The sequence below is a fragment of the Felis catus genome, chromosome E2, assembly GCF_018350175.1.
Source record: "Felis catus isolate Fca126 chromosome E2, F.catus_Fca126_mat1.0, whole genome shotgun sequence".
NCBI classification, from domain to species: Eukaryota; Metazoa; Chordata; class Mammalia; order Carnivora; family Felidae; genus Felis; species Felis catus.
In genome coordinates, this window is record NC_058382.1 from 47,577,582 (window position 1) to 47,595,805 (window position 18,224).

General features: G+C 38.9%; 1 protein-coding gene across 3 annotated transcripts in view; it reads left to right on the forward strand.

Annotated features, from left to right (window-relative positions):
* The window catches only part of PHLPP2 (PH domain and leucine rich repeat protein phosphatase 2), an 81,074-nt gene that overhangs the window by 47,601 nt on the left and 15,249 nt on the right, over nucleotides 1–18,224 (forward strand). For all 3 annotated transcript variants that reach the window (XM_023246184.2, XM_023246186.2, XM_019819993.3), the window contains 7 exons: nucleotides 1,145–1,291; nucleotides 1,670–1,900; nucleotides 3,583–3,785; nucleotides 7,198–7,258; nucleotides 10,956–11,051; nucleotides 13,044–13,199; nucleotides 16,178–16,378. In XM_023246184.2, coding sequence (XP_023101952.1) covers nucleotides 1,145–1,291; nucleotides 1,670–1,900; nucleotides 3,583–3,785; nucleotides 7,198–7,258; nucleotides 10,956–11,051; nucleotides 13,044–13,199; nucleotides 16,178–16,378 — 1,095 coding nt within the window. The remainder of the gene's footprint in view (nucleotides 1–1,144; nucleotides 1,292–1,669; nucleotides 1,901–3,582; nucleotides 3,786–7,197; nucleotides 7,259–10,955; nucleotides 11,052–13,043; nucleotides 13,200–16,177; nucleotides 16,379–18,224) is intronic.

Consider the following 18,224-nt stretch of genomic DNA (forward strand, 5'->3'; position numbering starts at 1 on the left):
TAATTATATTGTTATGTAAAAACAATACAAGCTATCATTTTAAGTGAGTTTCTAGCATTTACTAGTGTTTTCTTCTGAGTTGCTGTGAAAATAGGGTTTTATCTAATTTGAGGGCTGTATTAGGAATTCTCAAGTCAAGGCACCAAGCCAAAGGAACAGTCAGTACTCAAGGTCAGGACAATTGGAAATCAAAAGTTGAAAATTTGGAAGAGTGACTCAAATCTAGGAGCAGGTGATACGGATCGGTATCATGGAAAACACCACCTCAGCCTTACCTTCTTGCACTAGTATAATCATAAGTATAATATTCCTAAGTAGAATTAGCAGAGTGATTCCTTTAGATCCAGTTTATGATGATATTATCTCTGGTTAAGATGGCATAGATACTTTTATTTCTAGGAACAAAACAGAAGCATTAAAAATTACTATTTCATGTTCTCTGTTAGATTCTATTACAGTAAAACTCCATTAATACATACATACTTTAAAACTCTAAGTGTCCCATTCACTTCAAGTGATATTTGAGCCAATATAAATTTCAATATGTAAAAAGTTGCTTATAATGGGATTTGATGTACATATTTGTTAGCTATTCCTGTGTGCGTTGATGAATTGTTATAAAATTTTATATATTGCATGTAGAAATTTCATAAAGGAAGATGTTTTAAGCATATCAATAGGACTTTGATATGAGATTTTCTTTAAAATTTTCTCCGTTTTTAAGGAGAAGAGAGAAGAACTCCCATTGCACTAGACCTGATTTCCTTCACTGTATGGTCCCAGTGTTAGGCATCTTAGTGTCTGTGCTGTACTCAATGTTTGGCAGGTAGTGAGTGCTCAACAGATATTTGTGGAACAAATTCTGCAGTGGACATCTAAAATGATGGCTAGGGTGCCTGGGTGGCTCAGTCGGTTAAGTATCTGAGTTTGGCTCAGGTCATGATCTCACGGTCCATGAGTTCGAGCCCTGCATCAGGCTCTGTGCTGACAGCTCAGAGCCTGGATCCTATTTCAGATTCTGTGTCTCCCTCCCTCTATGCCCCTCCCCCACTCACGCTGTCTCTCAAAAATAAACATTAAAAAAAATTTTTTTTAATAGATGTCTTTTTCATTCAGCAGTATAATTTGTACCTTTGCTTTTTAGATTTTCTCAGCTGAAGGGCCTGAACTTGTCCCACAATAAACTTGGGTTGTTTCCTGTATTGTTATGTGAGATTTCTACCCTGACTGAGCTCAACCTCTCCTGTAATGGATTTCATGACCTACCAAGTCAGATTGGCAATCTGCTAAAGTAAGTATCTGACTTTTGCTAGACTCATTTTTACTTGCAGAGTAAGGAGCTTGTCTGGCATTTGGAATGAAGGTAGTCCCATGAGCTCTTGCAGTGAAATTAATCATGCAAGTCTGAGGATTCTAGTCAGCAGCAGTTACTTGCAGCAGTAACTAGTTATTAGTCCCTCAGTTTCAATAGCAGAGGTTCTGACTATTGTTGATGTTGGAGGGACCATCCATGTCAGTTATGTGTATTTCATTGAGTCTGTATAGATAGGGTATTTTATTATTATTGGATTCATAATAAATTAGTGATGTATGTCAGAATCCATATTTCTAGTTCTTTTCATTCCAATTAAAACCTTTCATAAAGTCTTGTTTTGTTTTCTTCCTGCAGTCTTCAAACCCTCTGTGTTGATGGCAACTTTCTGACAACTTTACCTGAGGAACTGGGAAATCTGCAACAGCTTTCTTCCCTGGGAATTTCCTTCAACAACTTTAGTCATATTCCTGAGGTTTATGAGAAACTCACTATGTTAGATAAAGTAGTTATGGCGGGAAATCACCTGGAAGTCCTAAACCTTGGGGTGCTGAATAGGATGAGCCATATCAAACATGTGGATTTAAGGTGAGGCCATTTTTCACCATGCCTTCTTCTGGGTGGACCTCTGATGTCCTTTTACGTTTTCTCTTTATAAAGACTTCTCTAAAACATTTTCCAAGCTGTAGTAAAGCTTCAGTTTTCACTCAGTAGCAGAGATTATGAGTGAGGTAGGTATACCATGTGATAGACACTTTTACATTACCTTTGACAAAGGTTGTTCTGAGTTACCCTCCCAGCAACATTTTGTAAGAATTCCCATTTCTACACATCCTTGTCAATGTTGGATCTTAGCAGCCTTTTTCTTTATTGTCAGTGTAGTGGGAGAAAATAATACTTCATTGTTTTAATCAGTATTTATTTACTTATGAGTGAGGTTGAGCATCTTTAACAAAAAAATTTTTTTAATGTTTATTTATTGTTGAGAGAGAGACAGAATGTAAGTGGGGGAGGGGCAGAGAGAGAGAGAGGGAGACACAGGATCAGAAGCATGTTCCAGGCTCTGAGCTGTCAGCACAGAGCCCAACACGAATGGGCCTTGAACTCATGAACCATGAGATCATGGCCTGAGCTGAAGTTGGATGCTTAACCGACTGAGCCACCCAGATGTCCCCGAGCATCGTTTTAATATGCTTATTGGTAATTTGTATTTTTCTTAAACTTGACCATTTTTTATTGAATCATTGGGTTTCTTCTTGATACCCATTATATTAGATTTTAAATGTTAAAGGTTTTCCTAGGAATTTTGTATGAGTTTCATTTTCTAGTTATAATATTTTCCTAAAGAAAGCTGATAAAAGACACATACACATAAAAGACACACATACACATAGTGTAAATGTCTGTCATTTACACTAAGCCATTGATGTCCCTTGTAAGGAAATAGTAACAGAGGGGCGTCTGGGTGGCTCGGTCAGTTGAGCATCCGACTTTCATTCAGGTCATGATCTCACGGTTCATGGGTTCGAGCCCTGCGTCCAGCTTTGTGCTGACAGCTTGGAGCCTGGAGCCTGCTTCGGATTCTGTGTCTCCCTCTCTTTCTGCCCCTCCCCCACTCATGTCTGTGTCTCTTTCTCAATAAATAAACATTAAAAAAATAGTTAACAGAAAAGTGTATTGAAATACCAGAAAATGAGAACATGGCTACGTGCACTAAATCCTATACTTGGGTAGAAGAGAACCAAGAAGCCATTTTCTATAATTTGCCCTTGAACTACTCCATATAGATACAGATTATTTTCCTCTCTAGTAATTAATGAAATGTGAATCTTAGCATAAGAGAGAGTAGGCAGAGCAACGGGAGAAAGTATGGCTGCTTCCTCTTGGTCTCTACATGGTGCACTACGACTGCTTTGCTGCTCATTAACCCAGAAGGTTATGTTCATCTTATTGTTCATTTGGTGTGCTTCTTCGTGCCTACCTAACTTTATTATGTCTTTGGATGTAAGTTTTTAAGTAATTGTTTGTAGGCATGATCCCTCTTCCCTCTCTATTTAATTTGTATATGTATTTGCAAGTCTGGATTGCCTAACTTAGTTCATAAAGAAAGAACTCAAGGTACAGCTCTTCAGGGTTATTAATACCTTGCAAGCCAAAGCAAGTAGTGAAAATTTTTAGTTGTTTAGAAAAGAAAGAGATCATACCTCTTTTCTTTTGATAAGCACATTTAGTAGAATTTATTTCTAATGATTTCCTTATTCTCTATTAAGGATGAACCATTTGAAAACTGTAGTTACTGAAAATCTGGAGGGAAATAAATACATCACCCACATGGATTTGCGGGACAATCAACTGGCTGACTTAGATCTCAACTCCTTATGTAGCTTGGAGCAGCTGCATTGTGAGCGGAACCAACTGAGAGAGCTGACACTCAGTGGCTTCTCCCTTCGAACTCTGTACGCCAGTTCGAACAGTGAGTTCTCCATTCAGCCTCCTATTTTTTTCTCTTGTAGCTCGCAGTCAAGAGCTTTCTAAGAACAGTGGCATCTGTGATGTTCCTCAGCCAGTCTGCAAAGTGTGGTTTGAGGTTCATGGAGACCAGCTTTGTCTTTTAAGTTTGTTTTTAAGTTGGCTGAGATAAACATGAAAAGGCATTGCAGACTACTTTGAGATTCCCTAAGTGAGTATAATCAGAGGCATTTTGCAAAATAACAAGGTAGGAGGGTGGGCAAGCATGTTCAAAACAGAATATCAGGAATAGCCTAAAACAAAGGTTGGTAAACCACAGCCCAAGGGCTAAATCTGGCCCAGCACCTGTTTTTATATGGCCCATGGGGAATGAGTTTTCACATTTTTTAAGTAAATTTAAAAAAAAAAAATCAAAAGAAGAATAATTTTGACTTGGGAAAGTTATATGAAATTCAAATATCAGTGATACATCAATAAATAAAATTTGATTGGAAGATACCCACATTCATTTGTTTACATATCACTGCATGATTGAGTAGTTGTAAGAGACATGGTATGGCCTGCAAAGCCTAAAGCATTTATTAAATATTTAGCCCTTTACAGAAAAAGTTTGTCCATCTCTAGTCCAAAACTTTGTACTGCCTCAGTTCTAGAATGAGAAGCCCCTTATTTCAGTAGTGATTTGCTCCAGGAATATTGTTCATTGTAAAACACCTTGTATTTGTTGTATTATTTTTATGGAAAGTTCTTTTTTTTTTTTTTTTTTAAGTTTACTTATTTATTTTGAGAGCAAGAGAGCACACACGATGCGGGGAGGGACAGAGAGAGGGAGAAAGGGAATCCTAAACAGGCTCCACGCTGACAGCACAAAGCATGACACGGGGCTCAAACTCATGAGCTGTCAAATAATGACCTGAGCCTCAATCAAGAGTCAGATGCTTAACAAACTGAGCCACCCAGGTGCCCCAGAGTTCTTTACCAAGGAAATTATAATTACATTTCCTGTGTTTCAGGAAGGATGGGAAAAGATGTTCAGTATCACTAAGTGCCAGAGAAATGCAAATTTTGATAATTCCATTTTACGCTCATCAAATTAAAAATTCCCACTAAGCACTATTGAAGATATGGAGAAGCAGCAGCTCTCCTACACTGCCAGTAAGAGGGTCATTTGGTAAAGCCATTTTGCAAAGCACTATAACAGTGTTCAGAGAAGTCAAAGATACATGTAGTGCATATTCTGCCAGGTGCTCTGCTTGGAATATCTCCCAGAGACACCCGCATGTGCCCAGGAGATGTGTACTGGAGTGTCTCTCACGGCGTTGTTTGTTACGGTGAAAAAAAAAATATATATGACTCTTGATAGGAAAATGTATACACTAAACAGTGACATGTTTATACAATAGAATACTGCACAGCAGTGGAAATGAATGTCCTAAAGCTTTGTGTATTAATATGGATAAATCTTAGAAACATTGTTTTAGCAAAAAAAAAGTGCGTAAGTATGTGTATGTACACCAAGATAGTTGTGTCAAATTTCAAACACACAGAAAAATTGTTTCCTTAGCTCTGTGTTTACCAGAGAATATAAAAGATCCATGGGAATGATAAAATATTCAGGATGATATTTACCTCTTGGTATGTGCAGTGTTTTAATTCTTGAAAAAGTCTGAAGCTTATAGACAGAATTTGAAGATTTGTTAAAAATTGGATGATGGGTGAAAGAGTGTTCATTATTATATTCTCTTTTCTGTATCCATAAAATACATTATTAAAATAAAAGATAGTTTGGGGCGCCTGGGTGGCGCAGTCGGTTAAGCGTCCGACTTCAGCCAGGTCACGATCTCGCGGTCCGTGAGTTCGAGCCCCGCGTCGGGCTCTGGGCTGATGGCTCAGAGCCTGGAGCCTGTTTCCGATTCTGTGTCTCCCTCTCTCTGTGCCCCTCCCCCGTTCATGCTCTGTCTCTCTCTGTCCCAAAAATAAATAAACGTTGAAAAAAAAATTTTTTTTTTAAATAAATAAAAGATAGTTATAGACTTCTCTTTTCACTGCCTTTTATCATGTTAGAGAAATTTCAACTTGTAGCGTAGATTAATTGCTTGGGTCAAAACAGTGTCAAAGCTGATGAGTATCGACTTGTGCAAGTTCTAGATATTCTTGTGAGATGGTAGTCGGTCTTTTGTTGTGGAAATGTTTACTATTAGTCCTATTCTGTGTTCTGAATGTATCTAGAGAATGAATGAGTGGCCCTGCTAGAAAAGACCTCATAGGCATAAATGCTGTCTTCGGTAACTGGGATTCTGTCACAGAGCTGTACCAAACGGGGCTTGTTTGAAGTTAGCCGCTCTGTTTACAGAAAGAATCCTTAAGTTCTTAACCTGGAAAAATTCACACCAACACTTGCAGTTCTGATGTCCCAAAAGTAAAGAACTCAGCTTCACAAAAGAATTATCCAAGTGATCAGTTAGTATAGGAAAAGGCACTTGACCCCACTGATCATCGGCGATGTGCACATTGAAACCCCAGTGTGACACCACTACACACCTATCAGAATGACTAGAATAGTCCTTGAAAATCACTGAAAATACTAGTTGTACATTGGTCAACCACTCTGGAAAACTGTGTGGAATTATCTAGTAAAGCTGAACGTGTACTCAGTAACCCCAAAGTGGAAGAGACTTAAATGCCCACCAGCTCTAAAATGGGTCCATAAATTGTGGTATAATTACATAAAGGATTTTATATGGCCGTGAGAATGTATGAACTACAGCCCTAGGCAGTAATAGGAACAAATGTCACAGGCACAATGTAGAGTAAATAAAGCCAGAGAAAGCATTATGCAGACTGTGCATGTGTATTTATGTGGATAGGCAAAAGCCATCTGTGGTATTGGGAGTTGGGGGTGGGGAGGGAGGTTGCCCTGGTGGGCAGTGACCAAAACAGGGAAACGGGAGTGAATTTCAGGGCAGCGGGTAATATGCTGTTTCTTGATCTGGGTACTGGTTACCCTATTGTGTTCTGTTTGTAAAAATCAATTGATCTATACACTTAAGCTTGTTGTACTTTTCTGTATGTATGTTTTTTACTTTAATTAAAAGATACTGCCCGTAAAAATCCAATTATTAAAAAATTTTTTTTAAGTTAGAAAGCTAAGTAGTCACAGGTAACATTTAGCAACTTCCTGTGCTGTGTGAGTCCAGACCAGTACACAAGATCCTTTAATCAGTTGTTTCATTTGGGTTTCAAATCAGGTAAAGTTAGTCAGTGTCAGTTACCCAGCTTTTTGTCTTTAGTTCATCTCAGGAGATGACATCAGTTTTTTCTCTGGTGATTTCACTAAACCACTTTGCTGTTGTTTACTCTCTCAGTTACTTTCTTCTTTGGAGAGTATCACTAACACCTGTTTGTTTTTTGATTAGGGCTGACAGCAGTGAATGTCTATCCAGTACCCAGTCAACTCACTTCTCTAGAACTTTCCCGGTGAGTGTGTCTCATGAGAGTGGTGCTTGTTTGATTCTTAATATTTAAGAGATGGATGTGGATACTTTGGTGGTTTCGAGGTGTAAGACATCTAAATACATGAAAATATTTGGATAGCCTGGAGAAGGGAGAAAGAATGAGTGGAGAAATACTTTTAATGGCTGTACCATCTATTTAAAGGGAAAGTCCTCTTGAAACAGAAAGATGCCTGTGAAATATTCTTAAAAAGTCTGCAGATTTAGAATGAGATGCAAACAAAGGAAACCTTTTATCCCCTTCATGGCAGTGATTTCCTTTTTGCTGTCTGGAATCAGAGAACTCGTCTTGGTTTTATGTTTACAATTTTATTTTCTTTTTTGATATTCTTATGACCCATGTTGGTCTTATGTTCAGAGAGATATTAATTATATTCAGGATCTTATTACTTCCATTTGTGGACAAGAACAGATATAACTGAGGTTTTGCTTTCTTTCCTTCATTTTTAACACTGTTCATTCAGGAATCAGTGGCTGAGTTTTAGGGCCTAGTGGAGAGTGTGACAGTCAAGCCAGCAGTGACAGGGCAGCATCTAAGTGTGTGATTATAGATGACAGAGCAGGTAGAAGGGGCAGTAGACGGGGTCCTATACATATGGCCAGGATTGTTGTAAAGATTAAATGAGGTAATAAATGCAAAATATTACCATGGTGCCTGGCATAAAATAGTCTTTCGGGGGAATATTAGCTGCTATATAACTAGGTTTCTTTTTGTTGTTTTTTTTTTTATTATCATTATTATTAAGCTGTTGTTTTAGATTCCCTCCCATCCATTTCTTTCTTTCATACCTTTACAGCAAAACCCCAGCATGGATCAACACTAAGATTTACCTTCTCCTCTGAGTTTCATCATTACCAAAGAAAATCATATGGCCACCACTGTAAATTCACAGTTTCCAACCTCATCAGTGCCCTGGGCATTGGCTCCACATTGTCCAACTTCCCTTACCCTCACCTGCACTAGCCCCAACTCCTTCACTCTAGAGCTTAGCTTCCCTCTTGATTGAGAAAGTAGACCGTCTTGGGTGATCTCCCTGAGTGTCCTATCACCTTTCTTAAATTCATGTAATTCATATCCATTCTCAGTTTCTTTCTCTATTCAAGGCCAGTCCATCCTCTGGGCCTGGGATGGCGTCCACTCTGCTGCTCTGGACCTTGCTCTGTAGTCACCACTTCCTCACCTCTTGTGTGTGTTCACTGTCTTTTTTTTTCTCAGTCTGTACACATACTCAGTCTCCTCTGTCTTAACAGAGTCTGCTCTATCTTGCAGCCCTTCTAGATGCTATCTATTTCTTCTCATCTCCTTTTTGTCCAAATTTCTCAGTAAGTATTTTCATTTGTTGGCTGGGTTTCCTTGGTTCTCATTTGTTTATCCCACCACAGCTTGCTTTGGACCTTCTCCTGTGGAACTTTCCTATATTGACACTGTTAATCTTGCTCCTTTCTTCAAACATCCTTCCTCAGTTGGCTCACATGATCTCATTTTTTTCATGCCACTTCGACCACTCTTGTCCCCTGCGTACTTTTCTTCCTCAGCTAGCCTTTTACAGGTCACTTATTCCAGGTCTGTCCTCGCTTCCTGCTTTCTTATTTGACGGTCTCATCTATTCCAGTGATTTCGGCTACACTTCGGTATCAGCGTCACCTGGATTGCCAGCCCACACCTCTTCTTCCAGCCTCAGACCCATGTATCCAGTTTTACATTAGACATTTTTGACCTACCTGTCTCCAACTACCTCAAATATGTGCAAAATGAAACTCTGTATCCACTCCTCCAGCCCTGCCTTAGCTTGTTGTCTTGTGTCTGTTTCAGCTTTTGGCATTATTGTAAGATAGTCATTTCAGATGGACACCACTCGAGACTCACATATCCAGCCTCATTTGGAGCCTCCCACTCCTTTCTCTGGATATGATTTTCTCCCTGGCAGTCTAGATGAGAAGCCTGAAAGTCATTTTTTATTCTTCCCTCTGCTCTACTCCCATGTCTAATTCATCTCCAAGTTGTTTTGATTTTTGCCTCCTAAGTATTTTTGGAATCCCTCCCCTCCCTTCTGTATGTATCACCACCCAGTTAGGCCCATGTCATTTCTTGTCTGGAATTCTGTAACGGCTTCCTGATTGTTCTTCCTTTTACTGATATGAGCACCTCAGTCAGACCTCTGTGTGTACACAGAGTAAACTATTTAAAGTACAGCACTGGGGTGCCTGGGTGGCTCAGTCAGTTAAGTTTCTGACTCTTGATTTTGTCTCAGGTCATGATCTCACAGTTCGTGGGTTTGAGCCCCGTGTTGGGCTCTGCGCTGACAGCATGGGGCCTGCTTGGGATCCTCTCTCTCCCCCTTTCTCTCTCCCCTTCCCCACTCATGTGTACATGCTTGCTCTCTCTCTCTCTCTCTCTCTCTCTCTGTCTCTCAAAATAAATAAATAAAGTACAAGACTGTGTTCCCCACTGCTTACAAACCCTTCAGTGATTCCCCTGTACCTGCAGGATAAAGTCACAAACTTCTAGATATGATTTAGGTCTTTCCGGCTTTGTTTGTTACCATTTGGCTCTGTATTTGCTGCTCTGGGATCACCAGACTGCTTATTATTCCCCACATATGTCATGCCATTTCCTTTCTTGTTTCTGCTCTAGTTCATGTTGTCACCTCTTGCTTGGTTTGTCCTCCTCATCTCGGGTCATTGTACAACATTCTTCAAATTCCAACCCAGATGTCATATTTCTTGGGGAGTTTGCCCTGATCCATGTCAAGCAAAGTGCTCCCTTCACTTAGCCGTCGTAACAGTATCTGAGTTTCTCCTACAGTGCCAACTTCTTTCTGCCTTAAGTTGATCTATCAATCAGTAGGTACTTTGAGCCTTAGCGAAGCTAAGTAGCATCTGAAAATGGAATTCCTTTTACTGAGTATCTGCCCGGTGTTTTACTAAATGCTTGAGTTCAAATTCTAAATGATTTGCAGCCTTCCCCCACCACTTGTCTTTTGTCACTACTTCCTTACTTCTATTCATTTGGTTCATTTTCTCCAGAATTTCCTTCTCTTCTCCTTCATTCATTCATTACCTGTGGAAATCCTTCTCATCTTGAAAGTTTGTTTAAAATGCCACTCCTTTCGGGGCGCCTGGGTGGCGCAGTCGGTTAAGCGTCCGACTTCAGCCAGGTCACGATCTCCCGGTCCGGGAGTTCGAGCCCCGCATCGGGCTCTGGGCTGATGGCTCAGAGCCTGGAGCCTGTTTCCGATTCTGTGTCTCCCTCTCTCTCTGCCCCTCCCCCGTTCATGCTCTGTCTCTCTCTGTCCCCAAAAAAAAAAAAAAAAAAAAAAAGTTGAAAAAAATAAAATGCCACTCCTTTCATTGTCTTTCCTCATCTCTCTTTCATCTCACTACTTGTGTGCTTTCCTACTGCTCATAGGCTTTGTGTCTTCTTTGAGGAGGTAAAATAATTGATCTAATATAATGCATGTTTCTGTCTTTGTCTGTCTGTCTTTCTGTCAGCAGCATTCATTGAGCACTTAGTATTATATTCCAGGTAATGCACTAGGAATGCCTTGGGGCCCGTGCTCCTGCCTGCAAGGAGCTCAAGGGCTGGTTAACAGATACATTACAGACTAGTGAAAAGAGTTCCACACATCATCAGCAGCAATGCCTTTAATTATTTTCTGTAGAAACCTGCTGGAGTGTGTCCCTGATTGGGCCTGTGAAGCAAAGAAGATGGAGATACTAGATGTGAGCTGTAATCTTCTGACGGAGGTTCCCATGAGGTATGTGTGTGTTAACATATGTATGCATTAATATATATATGTCCGTATGTATGTATAATTATTTTCCTAGATTTGTGTTGCCTTTCAAAGGTACTTTCATCTGTTTGTTCGGTAGGTATTGAGTACCTGTCTAGTGCAGGGCTAATACATATTAGCCTTACATATTACTTAGATAATAGTAATGGCTAATGCACAGTCTTGGCCTGCACGGAACTTGGTAAGTGGATAGTTGGGGTAAACTTGTGCGCAGATAACTGTGATAAAATGTAACAAGGGTCACTGGCATAGATCAGCGATCTGATTGTGCTAATAGATCATTTGTATTGGATAAGTTTTATGAACTGAGTAATGTTCTAAGAACTTCACATTTATTATTTAGTCCTTTAACCACCTTATTAGATAGACGCCGTTATTCTCATCTTACAAATGAGAAAACGAAGGCTTTTTGTGGTTAGGTAACTTGTCCAAGGCAACACTTAACTAGGAAATGATGGGAGCCGACATTTCAATGTAGCCGTTATTATTCCAAAGTCTTCACTCTTCGTCATTACACTGTATAAATAAAATGCATTGAGGAGGGCACCTTTTGGGATGAGCACTGGGTGTTGTATGGAAACCAATTGGACAATAAATTTCATATTTAAAAAAATAAATAAAATAAAATGCTTTAGAAATTAACAACTTTGAACAGTTAGAGAATGCTTCTTGAGAGAATTGCATATTTGAGTTGACCTTTACAAGATGGTGAGATTTCTGTATGTGGAGGGGGAGAGAGGGAAACGCTGGGGCTGAGGGGATGATATATTCAATAGCACTGAGATGTAAAATGTGTGCTTATCACCTAGTGGAGTCTTTAAAGTAAACTGGAGGCTTACAGCATGGTAGGTGTGAATGCAGCCTTTGGAATCAGACCTTCATTTAAGTCCTGATGTTCATGTAAATGGACCCATGCAGTTCATATCCATGAATTAATAGTTGAAGTGGCCTAGCACGTTTTAAGTGATAGTAGTAGTTTTTGTTATAATAAATTTTGTTGATTATAATCAGTTACAGTTGATCCTTGAACAATGGGGTGTCCTGACCCCTGCACAGTTGAAAATCCATGTGTAAATTTTGACTTCTCCCAGAACTTAACTACTAAGAGCCTACTGTATACTGGAAACTTTACTGATAACATAACATCATATTTTGTGTGTTGTATGTATTAGATACTATATTCTTAAAATGAGAAAAGAAAAATCTCATTAAGAAAATCCTAAGGACTCTAAACACCTGGGTGGTTCAGTCAGTTGTGCGTCTGACTTTGGCTCAGGTCATGATCTCACGTCTTGTGAGTTGGAGTCCCGCATTGGGCTCTATGCTGACACCTCAGAGCCTGGAGCCTGCTTTGGATTCTGTGTCTCCCTCTCTTCTGCCCCTCCCCCGCTCGTGCGGTGTCTCTCTCTCCCCTTCAAAAGTAAACATTGAAAAAAAGAAAAGAAAATCCTAAGGAACAGCAGGTATACTGTTCTGCATACACACACACACACACACACACACACACACGCGTGTGTGTGTGTGTGTGTGTGTGTGTGTGTGTGTGTGTGTGTGTGTGTGTGTATATAAAACCTGCATGTAAATAGACCCATGCAGTTCATATCCATTTTGTTCAAGGATAAACTGTGTATTAATAAACTGAATTTTTGGTGCTGTCTAAACTTAAAATGTAAGTCAATTTATTCTAGAGATTGCTTTTTTTGTTTAGGTCTATTCTGTGCTGTTTGCTTTCATTAAGTCACCTTTTCCCAGAATGGCCTTAATGACTTCCTGGTGGGAGGTGGGTAAGCATATGGTCATGGCCGCTTTGTTGGCTCAAGTGCCTACCGGTGATTAGACTGTCTAGAAAAATATGTTTCTATTAGTTTACTGATTTCAGTGAAATAGCCAAGGGCAGACTCAGAAAAAATGATTTAAGTAAGTTTTTTATTTGTTTCTTTGTACTGTTCCCCTTAGAATTCTTAGTAGCTTGAGTCTTAGAAAACTGATGCTGGGGCACAACCAGGTACAGAGCCTGCCAGCCCTGGTGGACCACATCCCTCTTGAGGTGCTGGATATTCAGCATAACTTACTCACCAGGCTGCCAGATACTCTCTTCTCCAAGGCCTTAAAGTAAGTACTATAAGGTGTATTTAGAAGAGCAGAATCATTGGCTCAACAAACTGCATTGACTTGTCATTGGAGTGACCTTTGGAACTATATTTACAGTGTTTATCTCACGGTCTAACTGTAGGTAGAGATTTATTTATTTGTAATTTATAAGAAATAAAATATGACACTGTTGTATGACGTAGTAATCTTCAACTCAAAGGTTGAAATAACCATCAAATACTTAAGTTTTAGTGTTGAAAACAATTTCAAGCGGGTTGGGAAATTTCAAACAGATTTTCATTTCAGAAAATGAATACATTTATGACCTCTTAAAGAAAAATCACAGTACTCTGATAGAGCTTTCTTGGGAAGTGTTCAGCTTTTGCATTGGGATAAAAGGACATATCACTGAAATTAATTTAGGTTTTGCTTCTTGCTTTATCGATCCTCAAGTTACATTCTTTATGTGCACTGCTTTTTTACTGCCTACTTTGAAAATTGTGCATTTAAAGGTAAAATTGTTCCAAAAGGTATTATTTGCTTTCTCATTATAAGTTAACAGATAGTATGTCTTCCAATTACTTCCTGTAATCAGGTTTATCTGTCTAATACATATGTCACCATTAAGGGAAAGCTAGTTTTAATTATAGTCTTCTGCAGTAGGGAGAAAGCAATATTGTCTTCAGTTTGGAAGTGGAGAAAATGGAGATGAGCAGTAGTGCTTTAAGGCTACAGGGTATATACAAAAAGCATTTAGCTCACAGGTGTCTGGCTTGTTCTTTGGCAGATTATACATCTCTCTTTTTTTTTTTTTTCATTTTTTAAAGGTTTATTATTTATTTATTTTTAATTTATCGTCAAGTTAGCTAACATACAGTGTAGTCTTGGCTTCAGGAGTAGGTTCCCATGATATATCACTTACATACAACACCCAGTACTCATCCCAACAAGTCCCATCCTCACTGCCCATCACCCATTTTCCCCAGCCCCCTGTCCGCATCAACCCTCAGTTTATTCTCTGTATTTAAGAGTCTCCCTCTCTGTAACTTATTTTTCTTTCCCTTCCCCTATGGTCCGTCTTCTATTAAGTTTCTTGAGTTTCACATATGAGTGAAATCATATGGTAACTGTCTTTCTCTGACTGACTTACTTCACTTAGCATAATACTCTCCAGTTCCATCCCCGTTGTTGCAAATGACAAGATATCATTCCTTTTCATTGCCGAATAGTATTCCATTGTACATATATACCACATCTTCTTTATCCATTCATCAGTTCATGGACATTTGGTCTCTTTACATAATTTGGCTATTGTTGATAGCACTGCTATAAACATTGGGGCACATGTGCCCCAATGAATCAGCACTCCTGTATCCTTTGGAAAAATTCTTAGCAGTGCTATTACTGGGTCATAGGGTAGATCTATTTTTAATTTTTTGAGGAACATCCACACTGTTTTACAAAGTGGCTGCACCAGTTTGCATTCCCACCAACAGTGCAAGGGGGTTCCTCTTTCTCTGCATCCTTGCCAACATCTATTGTTGCTTCAGTTGTTAATTTTAGCCATTCTGACCAGTGTGAGGTAGTATCTCAATGTAGTTTGGATTTATATCTTATACATCTCTTAATGTATAATATACTTGGTTGGATTTTCCTAAAAGTAAAATCTTTGGAAATTCTAGAAAATATTTGAGTGCAGTTTTCTTTATGGAATGTTTATATGGGACCTTAATGCAGTAAAATTTAACTTGTTAATTAACAGGTATTTGTTAGTAATGCATAACATTGCATTTAGTCTTTTTTTTTTTTAATATTTATTTTTTGGGGGGAGAGTTTGAGGGAGAGGCAGAGGGAGGGAGACCGAGGATCTGAAGCAGGCTCCATGCTGCCACACTCACAGCAGCGAGCCTAATGTGGGGCTTGAACCCACAAACCACAAGTTCATGACCTGAGGTGAAGTCGGGCGCTCAACTGACTCAGGTACCCCTCCACTGCATTTAGTTCTAATGACAGTTTGAATAAAATTAGTTTACAACCTTAGGATTTGTAGTAAGGAAGTTACTGAGTAGCTGTAGCAAACCTTTGATGACATTTATTTAATACTGACTGCACAGAGCACTTTTGGGACCTACAAAGACACACATACAAACAGTACCCTCAACACCTAAAGAGCTAGTTAGGGATATGGATCACATAATATGAAGAAGACTTAAGAACACACAACAAGGTTAATAATATTAGCTACCTTTTATTTGAGCATGTTCTATAAATATGAAACGCCATGCTAGGCAAATTTTAAACATCATACCTTGTTTTACCTATGAGATTGGCAGAGATTAAAGTGAATTATACTCAGTGTTAACAAAGGATTGAGCAAACAGACATTCTTAAATCCTTCTTGTGGGAGGTATAATTTGGTATAGCCTTTCTGTGGTTCAGTTTGACAGTATGTGTATACAAATCTTAAAGATACATGTATCTTTTCACCGTACAAATTCTGCTTCTGATAATATAGTCTAAAGAAACAATTAGAAAAGGACACAGAGTTGCTCATTATGATGTCTGTAATAGCAAACAGTTATGAACAGCCTACATGCCCATTACAGGGGACTAAAAAGGGGATTGGCTAAATAAATATGACCTATTAAAATCAAAAACTTTTCTGAAGGATGTCTTCATAGTTGAGATATTCATGAACATGACATTCAACAACACCTTTTTCATAACAACAGACAGTAAAAGATGAAGCTAGGTTAGAATCAGGCCACCCAGAAGCCCAGGAAGCACAACCAAGCCTGAATTCTTTTCTCTCTGCTTGGCTTGCAGGAGTTGAATAAAAGGAACTTTGGCTGGGTGGGTAAAATCAATTAGAGAAAACCCTGGAGAAAATTACTTGTGTTACAGGTTGGGGAGCATGAAACGACAGCATCCCATACCGAGATGGTGTGACGGTAACAAATAACCATAAAGTAAACGATGATTTGTGTGTGTTCCATCAGTCTCAGATACTTGAATGCATCTGCAAACAGTTTGGAATCTTTGCCATCCGCTGGCACTGGAGAGGAGAGTCTGAGTGCTCTGCAGCTGCTTTATCTGACGAACAACCTCCTGACAGACCAGTGTGTGCCCGTTCTGGTGGGGCATCCACACCTGCGAATCTTGCATCTTGCAAACAACCAGCTACAGACCTTTCCTGCAAGGTAAGCAGATGCAGACTTCAGTCATTTCAGACACATAGCGTGAAATCTGCATTTGCCAGTCTACGTTACAGCTATCTTACTGGGTACTCGTGCTTTATGTTGCGCAACTTACTAGTGCTATGATTCTACTAGTTGAATGGAAAAATCTGTACCCACTTGTTAAGTATCCGTAACCAGAAGTCGTGGCTGAAATCCATTTAATTTTTTGTTGTAATTACTTAATAATAGTCTGAGAATTTTCAGCCTAGACAAGTACAAGCTTATGAAATACATTCTGAAAACAAGGTTTTTCTTTTTTTGTCGAAACTGTTTTATAATATACTGTTGAGTCCATAATTTATTTGTTTTATATATATCTTGAATGCCTTCTGTATCTCAAGTACAGCATAAGTACTGGGGAAACAGTGGTGATTAGGTTACAGTCTCTGTCTTCAAGTAACTTACAGTCAAATTAGGGAAATAGACAATAGGTAATTGCAACGCAGTTTAATAAATGCAGGATTTGGGGGTGCCTGGCTGGCTTAGTCAGTAGAGCATGTTACTCTTGATCTTAGGGTTGTGGCTTCAAGCCCCACATAAGGGTGTAGTGATTACTTAAAAATAAAATCTGGGGGCGCCTGGGTGGCTCAGTCAGTTGAATCCGACTTCAGCTCATGTTATGATCTCATGGTTTGTTTCTTCCATCCCGCCTTGGGCTCTACTGACAGCTCAGAGCCTGGAGCTTGCTTTGGATTCTGTGTCTCTTCCTCTCTCTGCCCCTTCCCCACTCACACTCTGCCTCTGTCTCTCTCTCAAAAATAAATAAACATTAAAAAAAATTTTTTAAATAAAATCTGAATGAGTGAGTGAATGAATGAATGAATGAATGATGTTAAAAATATGCATAGGTAGCTAACTGCACCACACAGTACCTGGGGGTGGGGTTGGCCTTCCTGGAGGAAGAGGTGATATAGCCAGGCTATACCTATAAGAAAATATAAGCGAGATGTTTAATGCTGTCAAAGTTTTAAACAGTGTTCGTGGAGAAATAAATATCTTCCAAAATACATTTGATAAAAAAAAAATTGGGGAAGATTTGATGCCAGAAAAATCCATCTATACCATGAAAGTACTCATTAAAAATCATGTTTTCAAAAATGAAGACTATATGAAAATGACATTTGATATAATTTGAATGAAATTATATATATCATATAAAATTATATCATTTGTACTATAATTTGAAATTATATGTTTGATATAATTGGAAAACAAAGCTGTTTTGATTCTGATGATATTTTACACATTTTCTTAAAAATGTGATAAACTTAGAAAAATTCATGGAGATATTATAATTTTTTTTTTTTTTTTTTTTTTTTTTTGAGAGAGCAAGGAGAGCATGAGCAGGGGAGAAGCAGAGAGAGAGTCTCGAGTCTCAAGTAGGTCCCATACCCAGCAAGGAACCTGCCCCAGGGCTCTATCTCATGACCATAAGGTCATGACCTGAGATGAAATCAAGAGTACTACACTGTATCTGAGCCATCCAGGCACCCTTAGAGATTATAATTTTTGTGAATGTTTATGAAATGAGGTATTTGGAGCTTATAGAAGACAAGCAAGGACAAGATTACTTCCTTCAAAGAATTTGAACAATGGCTTTTAAAGTGAATGCAGAATCTTAATCCTGTCAGATTAATTCCGTTGGCCTCAGATATGTTCCTGTAAAGTGAAAACAGACCATTGACAAGTCATATTGGCTTATGAAGCTATTGGGAGATACCAGATATGATACTCTGAAGCTAATGAATTCCTCCTAATCTGATGACATTCTTATTGTTGGAAGTCAAAAGCAGGCTGATACAAAACT